Consider the following 20,063-nt stretch of genomic DNA (forward strand, 5'->3'; position numbering starts at 1 on the left):
TACTACTCTTGTCAAGGATCAGCATTATGAAAGGTATTGACATTTTCCTGATATATAAAGGTCCAGTCATTTGCCCCAAAGTTAAATATTCAAAATTCTGAAACGATTTTTAATTTCCTAGAAGGCGGGAGCCATGTCTGTTCACTTGATTTTGTTTAGCATTCAGTACAACTATGAATATTTAATATTATTTCATTATAAAATTTCCAAATAAATCAATAGAATAATTTCCAAACTGTCTCAAAACTGTCTTAAAAGGCATGTTATTTCTTTGGAAAGACCTTTTAGCTGACTTCAATATACACTGACTACAATGTGAAAGACATGGTGCTAAGCGTTGCAGCTAAAAGCCAAAGATTCAAAACACCAAGCAGTCTAAGTCTAGAACCTATATACTTAACTACCATTGCCTGTTGTTTAGATGTTGCTTTTTATAAAAATGTCATGTAAAAAGAAATACGTACCTATTAATCTTTTTCTTAGACTACGAGGTGCTGTTGACAGAAATTCACTTTTGTCATTGCTCTGTTTAAAAACAGGAAAAGCATTAAATAACAACATAGAAGTTAATGACTGATCTGAGTGAAAGAGGCTAGAAAAGAAAAATATTTTGCTTTCAATAGACTGCATTAGAGCTAGATGAGCTTACTTCCTAGAACTAGAAGATAATGACAAATGAATTATTTGGAACAAAACAAGGGTATAACAAAAGAAACAAATTCCAAAGGATTACTAGAGTGATTCTAGAAATTGAATTCTATATTATTTGTAAAGTATGTATATACTTCTATTATGTACAGAAAAAATATGAGTATATCAGCCTTTTGAACTACTTTCACCTATCAGATTAGTAGAACATATATATACACACACACACACACACACACACACACACACTTTTTTCTGAGACAGAGTCTTGCTGCATCACCCAAGCTGGAGTGTAGTGGCGTGATTTCAGCTCACTCCACCTCACTGCAACCTCTGCCTCCCGGGTTCAAACCATTCTCCTGCCTCAGACTCCCAAGTAGCTGTGATTATAGGCATGTGCCACCACACCCAACTAATTTTCGTATTTTTAGCAGAGACAGGGTTTCACCATATTGGCCAGGCTGGTCTCAAAACTCCTGAACTCAAGTGAACTGCCCACATTAGCCTCCCAAAGTACTGGGATTATGGGCATGAGCCACCGTGCCCAGCCCAATAGAGTATTTTTTTAAAAGATAGTATTATGTAGCAATCGTAAGTATGAAAGGGAATGGGCACTCCTATGTATATGGCAATGGGTCTTTTAATGTGCCAGAAATTTACTGGTGTTAAAGTATTACATTCTTTAAGGAGAGAAATAGAGATTTACACTTTCTTACTTTCTGTAAGAAATTTAAAAATTGTAATTTTTAATTTAACAGAAATAAATAAATTTGTTACGATTAAAAAATTGTAACTTTTTATAGAAGTACAAAGAATTTTTTTATAGAATACTTTACTACCATAAGTTGTTAGCACATTAAAATATCCACTGTTATATACATGTAAATTTCTAACAGTATTGATAAAAAAGTTAAGGTACCCTGTGATTTTATCAACATGAAAATATGACAAAAAAAATTTAAGTTTATTGTCTTGTGATAGATTGTTGGTGTCATTAAAATCTGATTTGGGATATTAAGAATAGTACTCTAGGCCAGGCGCAGTGGCTCATCCCAGCACTTTGGGAGGCAGAGGCGGGCAGATCACCTGAGGTCGGGAGTTTGAGACCAGCCTGACCAACATGGAGAAATCCCGTCTCTACTAAAAATACAAAATTAGCCGGGCATGCTGGTGCATACCTGTAATCCCAGCTACTTGGGAGGTTGTGTTGAGCCGAGGTCATGCCATTGGACTCTAACCTGGGCAACAGAGTAAAACTCTGCCTCAGGAAAAAAAAAAAAAAAAAGAATAGTAATCTAATAACTGAGCTAATCCCTTACCGATGGAATTACAGTATGTCTCAAACTTTTTTGATCAAGATCCTCAAAAATTTTTACATTTTGTCATCTTGACCCAGTACATGTATATATATAAACCAAAAAAATTATAAAACAGAAATTTAAAATTCTGTTCTACTTCATTTGTTAAAAATGCAGTTTATGTCTTATTAAACTGATTTCATGATTGAGTATTGAGATAACTTATATAATATATACACAGCTTAAGTCTGAGAATTCACAACACCAGTGTCAAAATAACCATTGCAGAAAATTCCTGCTCAAAAAGACAAGACTAATAAATAATTTCCCTACTTGCTATAGAAAATTTCTGCAAACTAATCTCTCTTGACGGTTTGCTCATTTGGGCAAACTGTTCTCCTATCAGGACAACAGATTACTCCCAGGACAAATAGCTTATCTTATCAACAGTTTAGTTATCAAGATACACTTTAAGACACGATCTTCATTGTGTCTACCAATCCTAAAATATCATGTCCCCAATTCTGCCCAATACCAATCAGTTTACCATCTTGAAAAACCTGCCTTAAGCCACTTAAGCCCAGGATCCCCAAGCCCTATACATATTTTCTCTTGAACTTGCTTTTCTAAGACAGTACACTAAGATTCTGTCACAACGATGTTGTCTCTTATTGTAATAGGTAGCTCTGTTTCATCAACAGGTTTTTCTGGTCTTTTGGGAGAGTTGACAATATCTACTAATGGGTTATAATCTATAACTTGAGAAAGAATAATCTAAATTCTTGATTGGATTATGGCAATGAGCTTTTTTTCCTTTTATAGTGATACAACACACAAGACATAATATAGGAAAAAAGCATTATTAAAGACAATTGAAATTCTGGCATGTCTAATCCCATACACAGACTTGTCTAAATAGGACATTCCTGCACAGGCCATAAGCATGGCCTTAAATGACGCATAAGAAGCACTTGAACCTGGGAGGTGGAGGTTTCAGTGAGCTGAGATCGCCACCACTGTACTCCAGCCTGTACTCTATACTGACTGTGGAGGCAAAAGTGACTCCATCTTGGATGCTAATCCATCATGTTAACTTCTGATTAGCCCCAGACTCATGAATGCCTCCTGATTCCTACTTTATTTACTGTCTTCTGTGAAAGAACATGTCAACCTTGATATTATCACACAAATTACTGGCTACAATGCATATAGCATTCTTGCCGTCTTGACAATTAAAGAGGGTTGCCTTTAATTATCTTGCTGGAACATGTATACCCTTTCCTTATGCTAGTAAGCCATGGCTCTGGGGAGTAACAGTGAAGAGAGCTACCCTGTCTTGTGGCTGCCCCAGACCATGCTCCTGTCTCTAATAAAATACCCTTTACTGACAAACTAAACTTGTCTGCCTTCTCCTTTGGTTTCTTGGCTCCTTTGGCATTTGGGGGATGCTTTGCATATATGGCCCTTTCATGGAACACTCAACACTCGAAAAGGCATAATGAGAAAATTATACCACAAAAACACAAAGGAGGCCAGGCGTGGTGGATCACTTGAGGTCAGGAGTTCAAGACCAGCCTGGCCAACATGGTGAAGCCTTGCCTCTACTAAAAATACAAAAATTAGCTGGGTGTGGTGGTTCGCACTTGTAATCCCAGCTACTCAGAAGCCTGACGCATAAGAATCACTTGAACCCGGGAGGTGGAGGTTTCAGTGAGCCGAGATTGCCACCACTGTACTCCGGCCTAGGTGACAGAGTAGGACTCCCTCTCAAAAACAAACAAACAAACAAAGAAAAAACCCCACAAAGGAGGAGATAAAAATTGTCAATTCCTTTTAATTACTCTGGAATGGATTTGCCTAAGCCAGCCTAAGTTTTCAAATGTAAATTATAAAAGGATAGAATAATGGATCTAATGTATCTTGGGATCAAACTGCACAACACTGCCCCCTTCCCCCTGCAAATGAAATAGAACATGACATATAAAAGCAAAACCCCCAAAATTTTCAGGCCCGCTACACACAGCAGAAAAAGCACAACAGTTGGGTCTGGGAGGCCTGGCTTCATTTTCTAGCTGTTCTCCTTCCAGTCAACTGAACTCACACAAGTCACTTCACCTCTCTGAACCTCCAATTCTCCATCTATAAGTTAGATATTTAACTGCCAAATATCTGTAAATTACAAAGCACTATATAAATTAAGAGATCAATTTTTTCATTGAATTTCTGATAATTTTTCATCGAATTTCTGACGATTTTTCATCATGTCTTACTTTGTAACACTAAGGCTTTTGCTTTTTAGTCAATCACTTACCTTCGGCTGAACCTTGTCTGAAGCAGAATGGCCTAAAGAATGAAACAAAAAGCCATGACTTACTACGGACACTTTACTTTTCATTGTGGTCTAGTTTCATCAAAAGTAGTTTCCAGGCATGGTGGCTCACACCTGTAATCCCAGCACTTTGGGAGGCAAGGCAGGAAGATTGCTTGAGGCTAGGAGTTCAAAACCAGCCTGGGCAACATAGCGTGATCCTGTGTCTATTCAAAAAATTAAAAATTTAAAAAAAAAAAAAAAAAGCAAAGCTGCAGCTTCTACATAGAAGCCACCACATTATTACTGAATTATAAATTAATTCCCTCTCCACTGGAGGATTATCACTATTCATTTCATGATCACTCACATTATTAACAGCTACTTCCTGCATTTCTGTAGCATTCTAACAAGAAAAATGGAGCCCTTTTAAATTTTGATTATTGAAAGGTACAACTGTCCAGGAGCAGTGGCTCACGCCTATAATCCCAGCACTTTGGGAGGCCAAGGCAGGAGGATCGCTTGAGGTCAGGAGTTAGAAAACAGCCTGACCTACAGGGTGAAACCTCATTTCTACTAAAAATACAAAAATTAGCTGGGTGTGGTGGCAGGTGCCTGTAATCCCAGCTACTCGGGAGTATGAGGCAGGAGAATTGCTTGAACCCGGAAGGCAGAGGCTGCAATGAGCCAAGATCACACCACTGCACTCCAGCCTAGGTGACAGAGTGAGACTCCTTCTCAAAAAAAAAAAAAGTACAATAGAGCCAGACACAATGGTGCTTATAGGCCCTGTTACACGAGAGGCTGAGGCTAGAGGATCACTTGAGCCCAGGAGTTCAAGGCTTTAATAGTGTGCTTTAATTGTGCCCGTGAATAGCCAATGCACTTCAGCCTGGGCAACATAGCGAGATGCCATCTCTAAAATATGAAAAAATAGAAATACCAGCAAGTGACATTGGTGTTCAAAAACCAAAAGAAAAATATAAATAAAGAGAAACACAATGTATACTTTTTAATCTAGTTAGAAGGGATCATTCAAAAATAGCCGCTCCACAATCTGTAAGACTTCCAAACTCCAAACGCCTTATTTCATATAGTATTTCCCAAAGTCAAATCTTCTATAAATAATTGGCTAACTCAAGCAAATGACAACAGGATTTAAAGACTATTTCTGGTTAGCCCTGTCAATTTGCACAACTTCAGTTAGCACAGATATTTTTCCCTCTTATTGACTGCTAAACATGAGTATACTAAGTTACATGAGTTGAAATATTAATTGCATTTTGTTGAATGAATTTTCAGAATAGAAAAGAAGAAAATATATAAAAATGCACAAACAAGGGAAAAAGTAACATGCTCTATCTTGAAGCAACTATGAAAACTCTTTTCAAAGAACTAATGTAATGTCTTACCCTTGCTACTTTGAGGAACGTTTATCATAATCTCAGGATCATTCTTCAAACTGAATGAAACACTTTTTTTTGGTGTTTTTGCTAGTTCTGAAGCTGTAAACAAAGAAATATATAAAAACCTTTTAAAGGACAACAGTAGATAAAGAGGGAAATAAACTTATTTCGCTTACAAAAGTTCTTTAAAAACCTTTGCTACTTTTATCAGAAAAATAATCCTGTCCATATTAGGAGTAGTACTAATTTCACCTTTATTAGCTGTCTTCCCAGCATCTTCAAATTTTCCTTCATATTACCCACAGATTTCTTAAAAAAAAAAACAAAAAAACAAATAACTTTGACCTTGCTGCTTTCTCTAATTACCATACTCTCCTCTCCATCAACCACTTATGTTCCTTTCACTTCTTACCATATATAGTTGAGGCACATCTTTGATGGGGGGGTGAGAAAGAAGGGCCAGAAAGTGAGATCTAAACTCAAGGGAAAACTGTGCAGAGTTAAAATTATACTTTAAAATCTTTTAAATCTTCCATAAAGTGTGGAACAGTTTATTTTGTGCCAAAAATTCTATAATACGTATAAATAATGCATAAAATAGAGTGTTGAACAGATGCCCATTTCTTCAACTGAGAATAAATGAAATAGTGGTCTTTTGTCTATTTTATTTTTACTTTAACAATTTTCTGGCTGGGCGCGGTGGCTCAAGCCTGTAATCCCAGCACTTTGGGAGGCCGAGACGGGCGGATCACGAGGTCAGGAGATCAAGACCATCCTGGCTGACACGGTGAAACCCCGTCTCTACTAAAAAATACAAAAAACTAGCCGGGCGAGGTGGCGGGTGCCTGTAGTCCCAGCTACTCGGGAGGCTGAGGCAGGAGAATGGCGTAAACCCGGGAGGCGGAGCTTGCAGCGAGCTGAGATCCGGCCACTGCACTCCAGCCTGGGCGGCAGAGCGAGACTCCATCTCAAAAAACAAAACAAAACAAAAAAAAAAACAATTTTCTTTCCCTCATTTTTTTTTTTTTTGTATTGTTTGTGGCTGCTTTTCAGCTACAACAGCCAAGTTCAGTAGTCACAACAGAGACTGTCTAGCTCACAGAGCTGAAAATATTTACTGTCTGGCCCTTTACAGAAAAAGCTGGCTGACTTTTGCTCTGTATTAATCATCTGCATGCACACTTTCAATGCGTGTGTACAGTTTTTATCATTCTTTTCTTGCTCCTGTGTCATATTTGTTTTCGATGATATTAAATGAAATGTAATGGCATGGCTGTTGACTCTATTAATACAAAATTAGGCCTGGACATGGTGGCTCAAGCCTATAATCCCAGCACTTTGGAAGACGGAGGTGGGTGGATCACTTGAGTCTAGGAGTTCGAGACCAGACTGGACAACATGAAGAAACCCTGTCTCTACAAAAGAACAGAAAAATTAGCCAGGTGTGGTGGCGTGTGACTTTAGTCCAAGCTACTTGGGAAGCTGAGGTAGGAAGATTGCTTGAGTCCAGCACATGGAAGTTGCAGCGAGCCAAGATTACACCACACATTCCAGCCTGGGCAATATAGAGAGACCCTTAAAAAAAAATGATGTTACTTGTGGGCTTGTTAAAAAAAAAAATAGGGCATAAATTTTGTATCTTTATATTCATTATTCTAATAATTCATCTATATTGTCTTTTACACAATAAACTGGTCTCTAATGATAGCTTTAGATCAGTCTGTTATCTGGTCCTATCTAACCAATCCATTTTCTTCTTTTTTTAAAAAAGATACTTATTTTCTTTTACCTCATTTATATTTATCTGCTCATCTGTTGATGAACATATAGGTTGATTCCATATCCTGGGTATTGTGAAATAATACTGCAATGAACACGGGCGTGCAGATATCTCTTCGACATACTGATTTCATACCCTTTGGGTATATATCCAGTAGTGGGATTGCTGGATCTCAAACTATTTTTAATTTTCCCATTTACTTCTCCAGCCTGATTGAACTCCTCACTTTCTTCTCTACCTGGTAATTCTACTTTTGCTCTTTTGTTTACATTTATTTTCTTACCCTAGATACATTCTCTGTATTTTACAAAGCCTTCCTATCTAACCTATAGTCTATTTCTAGCCCTATATCTTGATTAGCCCAATTATATGAAAATCTTTTTCTTTTTGTAAATTTTTTTTATAGAGATAAGGTCTCACTATGTTGCGCAGGCTAGTCTCAAACTCCTGGGCTTAAGTGATCCTCTTGCCTTGTCCTCTCAAAGTGTTGTGATTATAGGCGTGAGCCACTATACCTGGTCAAAATAATCATTTATACTCAGAATAACATGATTTTCTGGCAGATCATGTTATTTATTAAATATTAAGGCATTCTATTTTACTGATATATTTAGATGTAAACACAATTAGCAACAATACTTAATGAGTCAATGAAATTCATTAAAGAGCATCGTAACTAAACATGGGTTGTAACTAAACAAAGATTTTAGAAGTCTGATCAGTCTGTCAAACTGTGTTCCTGAAATTTCATGGTCATAATAATAAAAACTAAATATCTATAAAATTATCTTCTCATGACTTTAAAATGTGTATTTGTTTCAGATGTGATGACAGAAATGCACAGAATGAAGACAATATTCCAGTTTTAAGCAGCGCTTACAAATACAACACATTATCATCTTTAAGTTATGAGCATGCTGATTCTCCAAATGGAGAACTACTACTTGATTACTCCTGTGAGTTCTATTTCACTTCACAATAATAATTCTCCTCTTTCTCCAGTGGTATTTTTTTGTCCTGCACCATTGTTCTAGGGTTTCATTTTGGTCTTGGTGTCTATTTTATCTTTCTTCTAATAATTACATCAGCATTTCTCTGGTTTCTCAGTGCTCCTATACAGGATTCAGTCATTTTTATAGATTTAAACAACCTTCATGTTCTGGGTTCAAGTGATTCTCCTGCCTCAGCCTCCCAGGTAGCCAGAATTACAGGTGCGCACCACCACATCCAGCTCATTTTTGTATTTTTAGTAGAGATGAGTTTCACCATGTGGGCCAGGCTGGTTTTGAACTCCCGATCTCAAGTGATCCACCTACCTCGGCCTCCCAAAGTGCTGGGATTATAGGAGTGAGCCACTGCGCCCAACCAAAAAAACTTAATTTCTTGATGTAGATAAATATATACTAAGAAACACATCAATTAATGTAAATTATTGTATGTACCATGTTATGTTCAAAATCAGTAATGTATTTAATGTTACAACTTTTAGAAAAACTAAACTGATTTTGTCAATTGATTAACTTATATTCAGAAATACAGGTTTTATAATTACTTCTCATATATTCCTCATCAGTGTCAACATTTAACATATTTCATTTTTACTTGACCCTGAATGTTTACATGTGTCATTGGCTACAGTGATTGAATAAAAACAAACCACTGAAGAAATATCCATAGGTGTTTTATACTTATACATTGTAAGCCCTCTTTTTCAACTATTAGATTTACCAGGTGGATAATAATTATTCTCTTGTTCCTGACTTTTTGGTATTTCCAAACCTTATATTTATATACCTTTATAATTTTCAAAGTACTTTCACACATATTACTTTCCTTCCTTACTGCTTTCAAAAATGATGACCCCCTCATACCACAAGATCGAAATACAGTGCCATCTGATTCTTTTGTTTGTTTTTGTTTTTTTGAGACAGGGTTTCACTCTGTCACCCAGGCTGGAGTATAGTGGTGTGATCGTGGCTCACCGTAACCTTGAACCCCTAGGCTCAAGCGATCCTCCTGCTTCAGCCTCCCAAGAAGCTGGGATTACAGGAATGCACCACCATGCCTGGCTAATTTTTTAATTTTCTGTAGAGACAGGGTTTCGCTATGTTGCCCAGGCTGGTATTGAACTACTGACCTCAAGCTATCCTCCTGGCTTGGCCACCCAAAGTGCTGGGATTACAGGTGTGAGCTACCACGCCTGGCCTGAATTTTAAAAAATAATTGACAGTTTAATTTTAAGGTTATATGTAATTTATTACAGCTTAGTTCTCTGAAAATCAGCAATTGAAGTGTAATTGGTATAGGCGGTAACTCAAGTAAGAAAAATGTTAGAAGACTATTCCTAATAATTTTATGTAAGCATTTTTCTGTAATATAAACAACATTTTTCCATATACAGGGTAAAACTCTGTGGGTTTTTTTTGGTTTTTTTTTTTTTGAGATGGAGTCTTGCTCTGTCACCCAGGCTGGCGTGCAGTGGCACAATCTCGGCTCACTGCAAGCTCTGCCTCCCAGGTTCAAGTGATTCTCCTGCCTCAGCTGCCTGGATAGCTGGGACTATAGGCATGCACCACCATGTTGAGATGGGGTTTTACCATGTTGGCCAGGCTGGTCTCAAACTCTTGACCTCAAGGGATCTGCCTGCTTCCTGCCTCAGCCTCCCAAAGTGCTAGGATTGTCCAGCAAAACTCTTATTTAATCATTAATTCAGAATAGCTCTATGTGACTCTCACTTGTTACTTCAAAAAAGTTTGTGAAGAGACTAAGCTATGGCTGGGCACGGTGGCTCATGCTTGTAATCCTAGCACTTTGGGAGGTTGAGGCGGGTGGATCACTTGAGGTTGGGAGTTTGATACCAACCTGGTCAACATGGTGAAACCCCTTCTCTACTAAAAATACAAAAAAATTGGGATTGGGTGCCAAGATGGCCAAATAGGAACAGCTCCAGCCTTCAGCTCCCAGCGTGAGTGACACTGAAGACAGGTGATTTCTGCATTTTCAACTGAGGTACCAGGTTCATCTCACTGGGGCGTGTTGAACAGTCAGTACAGGACAGTGGGTGCAGCCCAATGAGTGAGAGCAGAAGCAGGGCGAGACATCGCCTCACCCGGGAAGCACAAAGGGGAAGGGAATTCCTTTCCCTAGCCAAGGGAAACTGTGACACACAACACCTGGAAAATCGGGTCACTCCCACCCTAATATTGCGCTTTACCAAGGGTCTTAGCAAATGGCACACCAGGAGATTGTATCCTGCGCCTGGCTCTGAGGGTCGCATGCCCAGAGAGCCTCCCTTATTGCTAGCGCAGCAGTCTGAGATCTAACTGCAAGGTGGCAGCGAGGCTGGGGGAGGGGTGCCCGCCATTGCTGAGGCTTGAGTAGGTAAACAAAGGGGCCTGGAAGCTCGAACTGGGTGGAGCCCACCACAGCTCAAGGAGGCCTTCCTGCCTCTGTAGACTCCACCTCTGGGTTCAGGGCACAGCTAAACAAAAAGCAGCAGAAACCTCTGCAGATGTAAATGTCCCTGTCTGACAGCTTTGAAGAGAGTAGTGATTCTCCCTGCGTGGAGTTTGAGATCTGAGAATGGACAGACTGCTTGCTCAAGTGGGTCCCTGACCCCCAAGTAGCCTAACTGCGAGACACCCCCAACTAGAGGCAGACTGACACCTAACACCTCACACGGCTGGGTATACCTCTGAGACGAAGCATCCAGAGGAACAATCAGACAGCAACACTTGCTGTTCAGCAATATTCACTCTTCTGCAGCCTCCGCTGCTGATACCCAGGCAAACAGGGTCTGAAGTGGACCTCAAGCAAACTCCAACAGACCTGCAGCTGAGGGTCCTGACTGTTAGAGGGAAAACTAACAGACAGAAAGGACATCCACACCAAAACCCCATCTGTACATCACCATCATCAAAGACCAAAGGTAGATAAAACCACAAAGATGGGGAAAAAGCAGTGCAGAAAAGCTGAAAATTCAAAAAATCAGAGCACCTCTCCCCCTCCAAAGGAACACAGCTATTTGCCAGCAATGGAACAAAGCTGGACGGAGAATGACTTTGACAAGTTGAGAGATGAAGGCTTCAGACGATCAAACTTCTCAGAGCTAAATGAGGAACTATGAACCCAGCACAAAGAAACTAAAAACCTTGAAAAAAGATTTGACAAATGGATAACTAGAATAACCAATGCAGAGAAGTCCACAAACGACCTGATAGAGATGAAAACCATGACACAAGAACTACGTGACAAATGCACAAGCTTCAGTAATTGACTCGATCAACTGGAAGAAAGGGTATCAGTGACTGAAGATCAAATGAATGAAATGAAGTGAGAAGAGAAGTTTAGAGAAAAAAGAATAAAAAGAAATGAACAAAGCCTCCAAGAAATATGGGATTATGTGAAAAGACCAAAAGCATTAGGAGATATACCTAATGTAAATAACATGTTAATGGGTGCAGCACACCAACATGGCACATGTATACATATGAAACAAACCTACACGTTGTGCACATGTACCCTAGAACATAAAGTATAATAAAAAAAAAAATACAAAAAAGTTAGCCAGGTGTGGTGGCACACAGCACCTCTCAGCTACTTAGAAGGCTGAGGCAGGAGAATCACTTGAACCTGGGAGGTGGAGGTTGCAGTGAGCCAAGATTGCACCACTGCACTCCAGCTTGGGCAACAGAGTGAGACTCCACCTTTGAAAAAAAAAAAAAAAAGAAAGAAAAAGAAACTAAGCTACATATTTTGAAGAGGACTAAAGAAAAACAGACTGTGCTCATACTACAAGAAGCTTATAATCTAGCTGAAAACAGAAGACATCTGAGCATGTAAAAAACCAAATGAACTTAATTGTGCTTAATATAACATCCTTCTTTTAGGGAATGTCTCATTATTCCCTAAACCATAGGGAATCTGTCTTCATTCCTATAGGAAATACAGTAGTATGATAATCATGGGGAATGTGGTTAAATCTACCTTAGGAAAGATGAATAATAGTTACAGAAATCAGAAAAGCAACATACCTAATTTAGCCATCTTTTCAGAGTGTTTTCTATTCTGAAAAGAATAAACTTTATTTCCACCACCTGTAGCAGAGCCATTTTTCAATGATTCTGAAAGAAAAAATGCAACATACATTTAGGAAAAAAGAACAAAATTAACAGAAAAAAAATTTTTGACAAAAAACTAAAGATCTGTACCCCTCACAGCCTTGCATAAAGGTTTAACTATATTTATATATAAAATATTTAGAAATACATTGTAAAGAAAACAGGCTATGGAACTGTTTTTATAGGTTTTATCATGCTATTCAAAGATACACAGACATCTATGTAAAAATACAAAAACATGGCAAAACCCCAGATTAGAGGGATATGCATTCAATTCATAACAACAGTTGCCCCTGGGGAGGGAGGACTAAAAGGACTTTATTGGTTATATTTATTTTCTGAAGCAAAGATGAAAAGTACAATTGTTGAGGTTGAGATTTAAACAGCTGTTTTATGGTAGAAGCTTTCTTGGCCGGGCCCGGTGGCTCACACCTATAATCCCAGCACTTTGGGAGGCTGAGCCAGGTGACCATGAGGTCAGGAGATCGAGAACATCCTGGCTAACACGGTGAAACCCCGTCTCTACTAAAAATACAAAAAATTCAGCTGGGCATGGGGGCACACGCCTGCAGTCCCAGCTACTCAGGAGGCTGAGGCAGGAGAACTGCTTGAACCCAGGAGGCGGAGGTTGCGGTGAGCAGAGATTGTGCCACTGCACTCTAGCCTGGGCGATAAAGTGAGACTCCAACTCAAAAAAAAAAAAAAAAAAAAAAGCTTTCTTAACAGATGCTGACTTAACTGACATTCTTCAGTCTCCTCTTTAAATATCAACTGCTACCTACAACACAGTGAACATTCATTTCTAGTATCCTACTCCCTAACACAGCAATTTCCAACATGTGGCCTGAGGGTTGCTAGGATCCCTGAGGTCAAAATTACTTCTTAATAATACTAAGACATTAATTACCTTTTGATTCTCAATCAAGAGTGTACAGTGAGGTATGCCAGAGACAACATGACGTGATAACAAGTTATCATATTGACTAATGGAATGTGTGAAGCAGGTAAGAAAATCCAGTTGCCTTCAGTGAAGCCAGAAATTAAAAATATAAAACAATGCCCTCCTCATTACGTTTTTGAAACCGTTGTTTTTCATTTAAATATGTGATGTATTATCAATACTTAATTAATTTATTAGAAAATAGTGTCAAACTTTCCAAAATGTGTGCTCATCCTCCTTATTGCTTAAGCTTTCCTAGTGATCTATATTCCTACTAACTTGGTTTTATCCAAATTCCTTAATCTTTGTCAAACAATGGGTATAAACTGAATCTCATGAAAAGAGGTGTCTTAATTTGTGTTTCCTTAATCATTACTGACATAGAACATTTTTTTACAGGTATCTTCTCAGAAAAAAAACCTTCTTTACACTGTGGCTTGTCTTTACACTCTTTTTATGGTGTCATTTGAAGGAAAGTGCTGGTTTCTTATAAAATAGACTTTACACTAGTCTTTTTACTGTCACCATAGTTTTGCATTTTCCAGAATGTCATATAGTTGGAATCATACAGTATGTAGCCTTTTCAGACTGGCTTCTTTCACTTAGTAACATACTTTTAAGGTCTTTTCATGTCTTGTTCATAGCTTGATAGCTTTTTCATTTAAGTGCTGAACACTCCATGCTCAGGATGTGCCAGTTTGTTCATTCATTCATCTACTGAACGACCTCTTTGTTGCTTCCAAGTTTTGGCCATTATGAATGAAATTGCTATAAAGGTCCACCTGCAGGTTTTTGTGTGGACATGTTTTCAACTCATTTGGGTAAATACTAAGGAGCATAACTGCTGAATTATATGGTTAGAGTATGTTGAATTTTGTAAGCAGCAGCACAGCTGTTTTTCATGGGGCTGTACCATTTTGCATTAACTACAGATAAATGAGTTCTTGTTGCTCCACATCCTAACCAGTATTTGGTGGTATTGGTGCTTTGGATTTTGGCTATTCTAATAGGTGTATAGTGGTATCTCATTTTGTTTAAATTTGCAATTCCTTAATGATATGATATTGAGCATATTTTCATATGCTTATTGGCCATCTGTTTATTTTCCTTGATAATAAAGAATAAAAATAGATGGCAAATACACATATAGTATCTGTTCAAATACCTATTTGCCTATTTTTAATTGTTTTCTTATTGCTGAATTTTAAGAACTCTTTGTATATTTTGGATTAAAAGTCCTTTATCAGACATGTCTTTTGCAACATTTTGTTCTAGTCTGTAGTCTTCTCATTTTCTTGAGAAACAATGAATGGTAATTAGTTGATTTTGTCAATCTTTTCTTTTGATTACATATTTTGTAAGAAAACTTTCTATAATCAAGACCAAAACCACATTCTATTTTCATCTAAAAGCATTTACAATTTGCTTTTCATGTTTAAATAATCAAGGTATTTAATCTGTTTATAAAGGGAGGTAGAGGGTCTTTTTTTTAAAAGGGAATATACAATTGTCCCATCACCATTTACTGACCAAGTTCATCGCTACCCCAGTGATCTGCAATGCTACTCCTATAGCATATCTAGTTTTCATACATGCACAAGTCTATTTATGGAGAACTTGTTACTACAATTATAGAACTACAACTAGAATATATAATTAGAATACAGAATGTATAACTATATTTATATTATTTATTTTTTTTATATATTATACTTTATGTTCTAGGGTACATGTGCAAAACGTGCAGGTTTGTTACATGTGTATACATGTGCCATGTTGGTATGCTGCACCCATTTACTCATCATTTACATTAGGTGTATCTCCTAATGTTATCCCACCCCACTCCCCACACCCCACAACAGGCCCCGGTGTGTGATGTTCCCCTTCCTGTGTCCAAGTGTTCTCATTGTTCAGTTCCCACCTATGAGTGAGAACATGCGGTGCTTGGTTTTCTGTTTTTGTGATAGTTTTTGAGAATGATGGTTTCCAGCTGCATCCATGTCCCTACAAAGGACATGAACTCATCCTTTTTTATGGTTACATAGTATTCCATGGTGTATATGTGCCACATTTTCTTAATCCAGTCTGTCATTGATGGACATGTGGGTTGGTTCCAAGTCTTTGCTATTGTGAATAGTGCCTCAATAAATATAAGTGTACATGTGTCTTTATAGCAGCATGATTTATAATCCCTTGGGTATATACCCAGTAATGGGATGGCTGGGTCAAATGGTATTTCTAGTTCTAGATCCTTGAGGAATTGCCACACTGTCTTCCACAATGGTTGAACTAGTTTACAGTCCCACCAACAGTGTCAAAGTGTTCCTCTTTCTCCACATCCTCTCCAGCACCTGTTGTTTCCTGACTTTTTAATGATCACCATTCTAACTGGTATGAGATGGTATCTCATTGTGGTTTTGATTTGCATTTCTCTGATGGCTAGTGATGATGAGCATTTTTTCATGTGTCTGTTGGCTGCATAAATGTCTTCTTTTGAGAAGTGTCTGTTCATATTCTTTGCCCACTTTTTGATGGGGTTGGTTTTTTTCTTGTAAATTTGTTTAAGTTCTTTGTAGGTTCTGGATATTAGCCCTTTGTCAGATGAGTAGATTGCAAAAATTTTCTTCCATTCTGTAGGTTGCCTGTTCACTCTGATGGTAGTTTCTTTTGCTGTGCAGAAGCTCTTTAATTAGATCCCATTTGTCAATTTTGGCTTTTGTTGCCATTGCTTTTGGTGTTTCAGACATGAAGTCCTTGCCCATGCCTATGTCCTGAATGGTATTACCTAGGTTTTCTTCTAGGGTTTTTATGATTTTAGGTCTAATATTTAAGTCTCTAATCCATTTTGAATTAATTTTTGTATACAGTGTAATGAAGGGATCCTGTTTCAGCTTTCTACTTAAGGCTAGCTAGTTTTCCCAGCACCATTTATTAAATAGGGAATCCTTTCCCCATTTCTTGTTTTTGTCAGGTTTGTCAAAGATCAGATGGTTGCAGATGTGTGGTATTATTTCTGAGCGCTCTGTTCTGTTCCATTGGTCTATGTCTCTGTTTTGGTACCAGTACCATGCTGTTTTGGTTACTGTGGCCTTGTAGTATAGTGTGAAGTCAGGTGGCGTGATGCCTCCAGCTTTGTTCTTTTGGCTTAGGATTGTCTTGGCAATGCGGGCTCTTTTTTGGTTCCATATGAACTTTAAAGCAGTTTTTTCCAATTCTGTGAAGAAAGTCATTGGTAGCTTGATGGGGATGGCATTGAATCTATAAACTACCTTGGGCAGTATGGCCATTTTCACGATACTGATTCTTCCTATACATGAGCATGGAATGTTCTTCCATTTGTTTGTGTCCTCTTTTATTTCGTTGAGCAGTGGTTTGTAGTTCTCCTTAAAGAGGTCCTTCACATACCTTGTAAGTTGGATTCCTAGGTATTTTATTTTCTTTGAAGAAATTGTGAATGGGAGTTCACTCATGATTTGGCTGTCTGTCTGTTATTGGTGTATAGGAATGCTTGTGATTTTTGCACATTGATTTTGTATGCTGAGACTTCGCTGAAGTTGCTTATCAGCTTAAGGAGATTTTGGTCTGAGACGATGGGGTTTTCTAAATATACAATCATGTCATCTGCAAACAGGGACAATCTGACTTCATTGTTTCCTAACTGAATACCCTTTATTTCTTTCTCTTGCTTGATTGCCCTGGCCAGAACTTCCAACACTATGTTGAATAGGAGTGGTGAGAGAGGGCATCCCTGTCTTGTGCCAGTTTTCAAAGGGAATGCTTCCAGGTTTTGCCCATACAGTATGATATTGGCTGTGGGTTTGTCATAAATAGCTCTTATTATTTTGAGATACGTTCCATCAATACCGAATTTATTGAGAGTTTTTAGCATGAAGGGCTGTTGAATTTTGTCAAAGGTCTTTTCTGCATCTATTGAGATAATCATGTGGTTTTTGTCTTTGGTTCTGTTTATATGCTGGATTACGTGTATTGATTTGCGTATATTGAACCAGCCTTGCATCCCAGGGATGAAGCCCACTTACTCATGGTGGTAAGCTTTTTGATGTGCTGTTGGATTCAGTGTGCCACTATTTCATTGAGGATTTTTGCATCGATGTTCATCAGGGATATTGGTCTAAAATTCCCTTTTTTTGTTGTGTCTCTGCCAGGCTTTGGTATCAGGATGATGTTGGCCTCATGAAATGAGTTAGGGAGGATTCCTTCTTTTTCTATTTATTGGAATAGTTTCAGAAGGAATGGTACCAGCTCTTCTTTGTACCTCTGGTAGAATTCGGCTGTGAATCTGTCTGGTCCTGGACTTTTTTTGGTTGGTAGGCTCTTAATTATTGCCTCAATTTCAGGGCCTGTTATTGGTCTATTCAGGGATTCAACTTCTTCCTGGTTTAGTCTTGGGAGAGTGTATGTGTCCAGGAATGTATCCATTTCTTCTAGGTTTTCTAGTTTATTTACATAGAGGTGTTTATAGTATTCTCTGATGGTAGTTTATATTTCTGTGGGGTCGGTGGTGATATCCCCTTTATCATTTTTTATTGCATCTATTTGATTCTTTTCTATTTTCTTCTGTATTAGTCTTGCTAGCGGTCTATCAACTTTGTTGATCTTTTCAAAAAACCAGCTCCTGGATTCACCGATTTTTTGAAGGGTTCTTTGTGTCTCTATCTCCTCCAGTTCTGCTCTGATCTTAGTTATTTCTTGCCTTCTGATAGCTTTTGAATGTGTTTGCTCCTGCTTCTCTAGTTCTTTTAATTGTAATGTTAGGGTGTCAATTTTAGATCTTTCCTGCTTTCTCTTGTGGGCATTTAGTGCTATAAATTTCCCTCTACACACTACTTTAAATCTGTCCCAGAGATGCTGGTATGTTGTCTTTGTTCTCATTGGTTTCAAAGAACATCTTTATTTCTGCCTTCATTTCGTTATGTACCCAGTAGTCACTCAGGAGCAGGTTGTTCAGTTTCCATGTAGTTGAGTGGTTTTGAGTGAGTTTCTTAATCCTGAGTTCTAGTTTGATTGCACTGTGGTCTGAGAGACAGTTTGTTATAATTTGTGTTCTTGTACATTTGCTGAGGAGTGCTTTACTTCCAACTATGTGGTCAATTTTGGAATAAGTGCGATGTGGTTCTGAGAAGAATGTATATTCTGTTGATTTGGGGTGGAGAGTTCTGTAGATGTCTATTAGGTCCGCTTGGTGCAGAGCTGAGTTCAATTCCTGGATATGCTTGTTAACTTTCTGTCTTGTTGATCTGTCTAATGTTGACAGTGGGGTGTTAAAGTCTCCCATTATTATTGTATGGGAGTCTAAGTCTCTTTGTACGTCTCTAAGGACTTGCTTTATGAATCTGGGTGTTTCTGTAATGGCTGCATATATATTTAGGTTAGCTCTTCTTGTTGAATTGACCCCTTTACCATTATGTAATGGCCTTCTTTGTCTCTTTTGATCTTTGTTGGTTTAAAATCTGTTTTATCAGAGACTAGGATTGCAACCCCTGCCTTTTTTCGTTTTTCTTTCTTTTTTTTTTTTTTTTTTTTTTTGAGACGGAGTCTCGCGCTGTCGCCCAGGCTGGAGTGCAGTGGCCGGATCTCAGCTCACTGCAAGCTCCGCCTCCCGGGTTCACGCCATTCTCCGGCCTCAGCCTCCCGAGTAGCTGGGACTACAGGCGCTGCCACCTCGCCCGGCTATTTTTTGTATTTCTTAGTATAGACGGGGTTTCACCGTGTTAGCCAGGATGGTCTCGATCTCCTGACCTTGTGATCCGCCCATCTCGGCCTCCCAAAGTGCTGGGATTACAGGCTTGAGCCACCGCGCCCGGCCCTTTTTTCGTTTTTCATTTGCTTGGTAGATCTTCCTCCATCCCTTTATTTTGAGCCTATGTATGTCTCTGCACGTGAGATGGGGTCTCTGAATACAGCACACTGATGCATCTTGACTCTTTATCCAATTTGCCAGTCTTTGTCTTTTAATTGAAGCATTTAGCCCATTTACATTTAAGGTTAATATTGTTATCTGTAAACTCGATCCTGTCATTACGATGACAAATGACATTATTTGTCATTATTACAAAATAACCTGTTAGCTGGTTATTTTGTTCATTAGTTGATGCAGTTTCTTCCTAGCATCAATGGTCTTTACATTTTGGCATGTTTTTGCAGTGGCTGGTACCAGTTGTTCCTTTCCGTGTTTAGCGCTTCCTTCAGGAGCTCTTGTAGGGCAGGCCTGGTGGTGACAAAAAATCTCTCAGCATTTGCTTGTCTGTAAAGGATTTTATTTCTCCTTCACTTATGAAACTTAGTTTGGCTGGACATGAATTTCTGGGTTGAAAATTCTTTAAGGATGTTGAATAGTGGCCCCCACTCTCTTCTGGCTTGTAGAGTTTCTGCCAAGAGATCTGCTGGTAGTCTGATGGGCTTCCCTTTATGGGTAACCCGAGCTTTCTCTCTGGCTGCCCTTAACATTTTTCCTTCATTTCAACTTTGGTGAATCTGACAATTATGTGTCTTGGAGTTGCTCTTCTCGAGGAGTATTTTTGTGGCGTTCTCTGTATTTCCTG

At 38.5% G+C, this 20,063-nt stretch overlaps 1 protein-coding gene across 2 annotated transcripts in view; it reads right to left on the reverse strand.

Moving 5' to 3' along the window:
- Window positions 1-20,063, reverse strand: part of ORC2 (origin recognition complex subunit 2) — a 59,160-nt gene that overhangs the window by 26,013 nt on the left and 13,084 nt on the right. For both annotated transcript variants that reach the window (XM_025405011.1, XM_025405012.1), the window contains exons 5-8: window positions 12,474-12,563; window positions 5,667-5,759; window positions 4,258-4,289; window positions 465-525 (exon numbers count right to left, since the gene is read on the reverse strand). In XM_025405011.1, coding sequence (XP_025260796.1) covers window positions 465-525; window positions 4,258-4,289; window positions 5,667-5,759; window positions 12,474-12,563 — 276 coding nt within the window. The remainder of the gene's footprint in view (window positions 1-464; window positions 526-4,257; window positions 4,290-5,666; window positions 5,760-12,473; window positions 12,564-20,063) is intronic.

Source organism: Theropithecus gelada, chromosome 12, assembly GCF_003255815.1.
Source record: "Theropithecus gelada isolate Dixy chromosome 12, Tgel_1.0, whole genome shotgun sequence".
Lineage (NCBI taxonomy): Eukaryota > Metazoa > Chordata > Mammalia > Primates > Cercopithecidae > Theropithecus > Theropithecus gelada.